Here is an 8,267-nt window from a genome sequence, read left to right as displayed (position 1 = left end):
AAGCTGACTTGACAATTATTGCTTTTCCTAATAGGAAAGGAAGGCTGCACACAACTGAATTCAATCCTTTGTGAATGTGATGATCTTTATTACATCACAACAGAAACCAGTCATTGATTTGATTTATTTAAATGCCTTATAAAAAGCTAAAAGTGGAAGTAAAAAAAAAGATTTAGATTAAATTTACCAAAAAAAAAAATAAATAAACACCAAAAAAAAAAAAAAAGGAGAGAAGGGGGGAAAAAATGAAGGTTACCTGCGCCTTTGGTTTCCACTATTTTTGCTCTGCTTCGTATTCCATCTCCTTTTCGAGTATATGCCGCAACAGTAAACTGGTACCTAGTATCCGGCTCTAAATTGGTAATCACATACTCAGTTTTATCGCCATCAGTTGTATCTGTCATGCGGAGGTCACCTGATTGTTGATCATGGTCATCTACTTCGACATACTGTATTTGATAACCCCGTATTATACCATTTCTATTTTTGGAGGAAGGATGTTTCCATTCAATAAACACAGCAGTAGAATTGATGGGTTCAGCTCGTATTTTCCGTGGTTCTCCAGGAACTAGAGTGTAAAGATGGGTAAGATCCTTGCTGTTAGTCTGACAGTATATTTAGTGGATTACTAACATGTTACATGAGCTAAGTGTAGTTAGCGGAGAGAATAGTCTATCTCTATATCTTTCTTTTTCCTAGATTATCACTGTTAATAGCAATGACAAAAGATAAAACGTAGGATACGTCATATATGGTCAAATATGTATGCATACATGATCTAATGTAGCACATGCATCAATGAGAAAAATTGGACAAATGACATGCTTAACTCCTAGGAATTCATGAACTGTTTAGCATTACAAAAACTAAGATAAACACAAAGGATCTTAACTACTATCAGACTGTATTTATTTAAAAAGATAAGCATATCAGATATCTTTTATATCATGCTTAGATAAATATAATACACTGGAAAAAATAACAATTTGGAAAAAAATAAACAGAAAACATGTTAGACAGCTAACCATACTTACATAAAAATTGAAACGGAAAAAAAAAAAAGAAAAATAATAAATAAAGTTAAGAAAAAAGAAAGCCTCCATGCATTTAAAATAATTGTAAAATATCCCACTTTAAATAACTGTTGTTTACACCCATGAAAAAAACAATATATCATTTCAATATAATTTTGATTAAATGAAAGTTAAAAGGTAGCTAGAAACCAACACCGTGTTAAGGAAACATGCAGAAATTAGAGAAAAATTATACCATAAGTCTAGCAACTTAATAAAGGCTTCACTTTTTTTTTTTTTAAATTAGAATATTAAATTAATTTATTCTTCATTGTATATACATTTAGTATAAAACCTGATGTGCAATCAAAAGTCTTGTGAAACTGATATTGCATTATGGCAAATTCACATTGAGTATTTATTGATTAATGTATTATTATTCTCGCATTTGTATTGTTTTCCTTTTACAGAGCTGCTATAGAGCTACTATAAAAAGTAAATGCTAATTATTAGTACTAAAAAGAAAAGCATTCAGTGTGAATATAACCACACTGGTCTGTATGTGTTCAAATCAATCAATCTATCTATACACAGTCACACACCGATGCATATGCACAGATATGTATTTCTATTCCTATCTATACCTATACATACATACATTCATATATACACACACACCTATATACATTAATATGAAAACAAACAGAACGACTGTTAAAACTCAAGCATAAACTAATGTCTCCTTTTATATTCAATTATACAGTTTTACGCAAAATTTGAAGTTGAAGAAATTGACATACTAAAATATAAATATTTTTAATAGAGCTTATTAAATATCCATCAGAACCAAACCAGCTACAGTGTGATATCATTTATAGCTGCTATTCTCAATATCTTATCAGAGAATACAAATAGATATAAACTCTCCCATAACAACAGAACAATTATTTAATAATATAAACTCAATGGCTTAATGCCAGTTTATTCAACATCAATGTGTTTGAATCACAGACTGGAGACAGCTCCATTTCTCAGAAAATTTAAAGAATTCATAGTTATATTTTCCTACACAAGCACACACTGTGTTGCATTAGCAACCAAGTTATTGTTATAATCATTCTCTTGCATACACATGTACACACATACTCAGAGAAGTCTTCACTGTATTTTTTACTGATTTGGTCTGGTGGTAGTCAATATTGTAACACAGTCTTAATATTGGTTACAAATTTTGGCATAAGACCAGCAATTTCAGGGGATGAGGCGAGTTGACCTCGGCAGAATCTGAACTCAGAATATAAAGATGGTCAAAATGCTGCCAAGCATTTTGCCCAGCATGCTAACAATTCTGCCAGCTCACTGCCTTACACTGTCTTAATATTAAAAGTTAGTTATTTTACTAAATCTCTTGGAAATTCTTGATTATTTTCTCCAGTCTGATCCCCCTGAGAGACACTTCAGCAAGTATCTTCTACTGCAGCCTGGGAATTGTCCAATACCTTGTGAGTGGAATACGATATACGGAATTTGTAGCTATTTGTTGTGTTTGTGTGTGTGCATCTATTTCAATTTATGTTTAAATAACTGTTAAAAGAATGTTTTTTATTTGTCCCATAATTCAACAAACAGAGATTTATGAAATAAAATAATAGTGAAATTAGCACTAGGGCTGATATAATCAACTGAAATTCTTGAAAGTAGTGCCCCAGTATTATAGAAGTCCAATGGTTGAAACCATTAAAAGAGAAGAAAAAAATTGTTTCATTAGAAATACATTTATGAAAAGGTGAAGTTTGTGAGAAGAGGAGCAAAGAAAGCAGTCATAACTTATGCTCTTCTAAATAAGTGAGAAGCATAGAGGCTGGTTCCCAGCCAGAATATATGCATGTTAAGTAAAAAAAAAGCAGGAGTGGAGAGCAAGCCCTCTATAGAGGGTAACAGACTGAACTCTCTTAAAGGCACATGAGGGGCAAGTAGTGAAAATAGTGCTGTTAAGTAGTGGATTACATATAAGCTATGTGATGAAATCTAGTTTACTGACTGCTATTTCTAGCAAGTCAAATAATCACATACAAGCCCTCTCAACATCCCCTGATCTCTAGTCCTCTCCCCAGGTGTGAACATGACTGTGCAAATGTCTACATGAAATAGTTTACTACCTATGCATAAATCAACTAAAGTTTAACCCTAAATTATCTCCGCTTATGGAGTCCTATAACACTGATTGTCCAATTCCTCTCTTAAAAACAAAAGGTTGGGCCATAGACAGTCATGGCTTGTGTAGCTAAGAAGATAGTTTCATAATTACATGGTTATGGATTCAATCTCATAGCACAGTATCTTAGGAGGCAAATGTCTTACTATAGCCTGAACTTAAGCAGTATCCTGTAAGTGAAATTTGGTTAGCAGAAACTGTAGAGAAACCAGTCATAGATATGTGCGTCTGTATCATGTCTGCCGCAAGTCAAAATGAAATTGGCATTGCAGCTTAGCAGTTTGATATAGACACCAATAAAATAAAATGCAGTCTGAATGAAATGAATACTGGGAATAGTAGATCAATTAAAATTGATGCCTCAGCATCGCTGCAGTCTAATTGCAGAAGGCAATAGAAAATTAAAAAAATAGTGTATCTAGAATTACATAATCTTTCCTTTTTTATGATGATAGGGTGTGACCTGAGGAAGATTTACAGCTATTTCTAGCAGATTGAATGGACATGTAAAGCAGTGTTTCACAATTTGGGGTGCTAAAATTCATTAGTGAGGTGCTGGAAATGGTCCCATTACATTATAAGAGGGAGCAGATTACCTAATTTGGCCCACAGCTTGTTACCTTTTTTTATTTCCTTTTTCACAACTCACACTCTTTGCTAATATCATAACATTGTTGTCACTGCTCTTCTACATCACAACTTGCATGTATTTGTATTTTTCTTAGCCTACCTCTGCGCATGCACCTATGTAGCTTGGTTGGGATGTTCCCTATTCACCTATCTGATCTTCATCACTTTCTCTATTCAACTCTAGCCTTTTATTATTATATCCTTATCTGAGAATAACCAATGTACCTACTCTCATAGATAGAAAATTATTTGTTTGTTTTGCATAATGGGTAGTGCTAGCAATTTTGATTTTAACTGTAATCCAATTCACTGTTTGTGTAAGCTATCAAAGTCAGGAAATACAGCAACAGTTGAGTATGGATTCACATCTACCAAAGACAACTCTGGGTGCAATAATCAAGTACCAAATATGTTTTGCAATTTCATAAAGAGTTATTCAAATTTAAGACCTGCAAGATTGAACAACTTCCCAAAATGTCTGATACAAAAAAAAAAAAAAGGGGGGAACTCTTCCTCATCTTGCATTTTGCATTTCATGAAAACTAATTTAGCATGTCCTGTTTAAAGTGACAAATATTTGCATTAAAATAATAGTTGTTCTATGCACAAGAAAAGGTTGTTAGACTATACTCCCTGAATGAGGCAGAACTTGTCCTTGGACATAAAGCAGCAAAGAATATCCAACACATTCTACTCAATGATAATGTCACTAAATCTGAGTCACTGGAAGGATTGTCGTTGCCCAGGTGACTAATGAAATGACTCCCATGTCCCATCAGTATCCAAATGGGTGACTCAACAGATGTCTCAGAAATGAGTGAATTGATTATATACCTTTGCTATATATGCAGGATTATACCTTGTAGGATAAACTTTTGTTTTGTGAACAAATGCAACCCACAACCAAAGCTGTTGATGTTTTCCAACTGCTTTATAATACTTCTTTTTTTAATGCCATTATCAAGAGTGGGATGTGTTGGAATCTGTGTGTATTGATTGTGCAGCAATAATGATGGGGCACAATACTAGTTTTGCAGTACTAGTGAAAGAGAGAGAGTACTTTACATAAAAGCTTACAACTGCATACTTCATCAACATGCAATTTGTTATGGTGACTTTACTGCTTAAATTTCAAATCATGGATATTTGAAGCAAATCTTAGTCATACGAACTGAGTTGAAGCATTTAAGAGAAAAGTCTCACTTTGGAAATGCTAAACTAAAAAGGAAATCTCTGTCCATTTCTCAGGAGAGGAACAGAGAACAGTTGCAAACTGATCCATCATTGAAAGAAGGAATTGCTAACCATCTGCTAGAAATTCAGAATACACTGAAGACGTACATGCTGAAGCAAACTTAAAAACTAGATCTGGCAACCATTCTTATTGGTTGTAGACAAAGCAGAAAACAGAGAAGTTGCTGGAACTACAAAGTAACAAAGTCAGCAAAATTATCTTCTAGTCTCTTGACATGCAGACACTTGACTTGCAAGGACAACACTAGACTCAACAATTACATTTCCTACAAGTTATCTCTGCAAAGCAAGAAACTTCTAAACTGTCTATCAAAAAATAAGACTAGGAATGGAATAGAATTGAGCCTTGTTCAAGCTATCAGATCAGTGCTCGGAAATATTAAAACAAATATTAAGCAAACACACATGAACACATTAATATATGTGATGTATGCATATTATATACACATATCATAATTTTATTGACAGAGACTTTGAAGTATCACCTGCCAGTGTTTTTATGTACACAGACACACACACACACACAACTATACACCTATATCTAGAGAATTTCTTTTTAACAGACTGCTTATGATTAGAAGTTAAACAAAAAAAATGTTCAAAAAAGCTGACATCGCTGCTACAATATAATTATTAATAAAATTAGTAACATCTGTTTAAAAGTCAGAAAGATATACGAAAGATAATGAAATAGAACTGTAATTAACCTCATGGCTAATTAGCATATAATAATTAAAACTTAAAAATTAATATTGACAATAATTTATATAACAATATATCGGTTCTTAGAATAAATTCTAGCTAGCAGGTAATAATTTATAGAGTATGTTGTTATTGGAACTAAACTTGTAAGGTAAGTAAAAATCAATAGAAAATTGCATGGTTTTTATTTTAAAATTCATGCACACACACACACAGAGCAGTTGAGATTACCAAAAATATTCTATGCATGAGTGTTTTCAAATACATATCCTATCTAAGTATTATACCTGTCAACGAGACTGGAATGTAAATTAGAATTAAATAAACTTGCTTCTCATTTTGAAAGTCAGCTTTCATCATGCAAACCTATGATCGAAAGTGTTCCGACCAGGGCTACCCTATATTATTTTCAGGTATAAATTTATTTGGAATTATATTACCTTTAATGTCCTACCTATCTTCAAGATGATAAGACAAGATTGAAGAAGATTTAGCTGCTTTTTCTAAGCAGGTTGGACCACCACATTGGCTCAACATATCTGAATGTTCCTCTTGAGTAAATGCTAGTGTAACCACTAGCGTTTTTAATAGGGTTTTGGTAATTGTATACTTACTAGTCTACTAAACAAGTTCATAGTGAAGGCAAATAACAGTTACATGTTCGAGCCATGGTACTTCATCATAAACCTCACATTTAATACCCAAATCTAGAACACTGTACTTAGCTCTAACCGATGAGACAATTATATACACTAATACATTCCTACTCATATTCATTTGATAACAAAACTTGCAAATAATTCATCTAAGTATCTTTTACTGATATTTCTCCCACTGAACTAAGAAGCAAATATTCTACAAAGTTCTAGTGATCAGTTGGTATTTATATGAAGAACTTTATAAACATCCAGAAATCTTCCCTAAGATTAATTAAATACCAATTTATAACTGAAGTTCAAATATAAGAAAGCAACAGTTTATAAGGATAATTAAAAGAGTAGGGGAAAATATAGAGTGGAATACATATTCTAGAAAAATTAACAAAAAATTATGCAGAGGTTTTAAATGGAACAGATACAAGTGGTGCAACATATACTGGTCAGTGCACAGCAAAACAGAAATAATACAGAAGAAAAACAAAGTGCTTTGTGAACTCCAAGATCTTTGATGTAGCTCAAAACTGTGATCTTTTTTTATTTAAGATATGATCTTTATCTCTGATTTCTAAATATACATGAAATGTTTTTACTTTATATATAAAGCGATTAGAAGAAAATTACAGAAATAGCTTCTGGACAACAGAGAATTTAGTTTTTCACAGAAGTTCTAATGAGAGCTGAGAAGAGTTTCACAGATGAGAAAAAAAAAAAAAAAAAAGACTTTTCATTTTATTTATTTATTGAAATCAATCAAATTATTTAGAGGTAGACCATATTTAAAAAGGAGCAATAAGACATCAAATTGCCACCATCATCAGCCTAAACAGAAATATAGTTTATTTTCCTTCCATTAAGTTTAAAGACAGAAATGTTATTAAATCATTTTAAATATGCTTTCTGGAAGGAAACAAGTACTGACAAATGGTTTCATTAACATTTGTCATCACTTTCTAGCATTGATATACTACTAACTACAATATAAAACTTTAAATGGACCATGTAGATTAGTATATAGTACACACAAGCTTTGTTTAGTTAGGCAGGAAAATATCTAAGTAGAGAAGAGAATTGGATGATAGTAGCTAGCATCCATGCTTTTTCTCAAAGCAAGAGCATGTACTCCAACAGGAAATTGAAACTGGATCACAGATTGATCTATAGCAGCTACATAGAAAATAGCAAGCACTGTTATAGAGCTTGTTATACAGTAGACAATATGAGCAATTTTTAAGATGTTTTCCCTACACCACCCTGAAGAAATAGATATGATCCAATATTTAGTAAAAAGTATAACAGGAACGTAAAATATTTCACATGTCACTGTCCAAATGTTATTTGTCAGTTGTCATAAACCATTTTGTTCCAAGTAAAATGTAAATGCATACTGGACCTGTGTCAAAAATAGTTGAAATGACAGAAAGAAAAAATAGGGAAAATAATGAAGATAACTATAAGTTTAAAAAAAGGATGTTTGTCATCCCTCACTTGCTATCCCAGAATTCTTTGGAAGTAATTAATCTACCTTAGAGAATGGATTTTGTGATGTGGAACATTTTTTACAAAATAACTTTTTACTCACATTTGAAGAAGAAAATATACGTACAAGATGAGAACATGCTGGTGAGGTATCACAAAAGACATTTCAAGTATTTCATAGAAGAATGTAAGACTAATAAAGTTAACCCCATTGTTCAATCTATTTTCTTAACCTAGTTTTTATTAAACTAAATCATGTTTCAACAAAATATTTAATGAGTTTAATTTAAGATCGTTTAAATAGTTTTGCTTAAGACC

General features: G+C 32.1%; 1 protein-coding gene across 9 annotated transcripts in view; it reads right to left on the bottom strand.

Annotated features, from left to right (window-relative positions):
- The window catches only part of LOC106871599 (tyrosine-protein phosphatase Lar), a 586,729-nt gene that overhangs the window by 30,403 nt on the left and 548,059 nt on the right, over positions 1-8,267 (bottom strand). For 8 of the 9 annotated variants that reach the window (XM_052971329.1, XM_052971328.1, XM_052971334.1 and 5 more), the window contains one exon: positions 257-568. The exons of the other annotated variant lie outside the window; for it this stretch is intronic. In XM_052971329.1, the coding sequence (XP_052827289.1) occupies positions 257-568 (312 nt within the window). The remainder of the gene's footprint in view (positions 1-256; positions 569-8,267) is intronic. 9 annotated transcript variants of the gene reach the window in all.

Source organism: Octopus bimaculoides, chromosome 10 (assembly GCF_001194135.2).
Source record: "Octopus bimaculoides isolate UCB-OBI-ISO-001 chromosome 10, ASM119413v2, whole genome shotgun sequence".
NCBI classification, from domain to species: Eukaryota; Metazoa; Mollusca; class Cephalopoda; order Octopoda; family Octopodidae; genus Octopus; species Octopus bimaculoides.
This window is presented reverse-complemented; position numbering and strand designations above follow the sequence as displayed.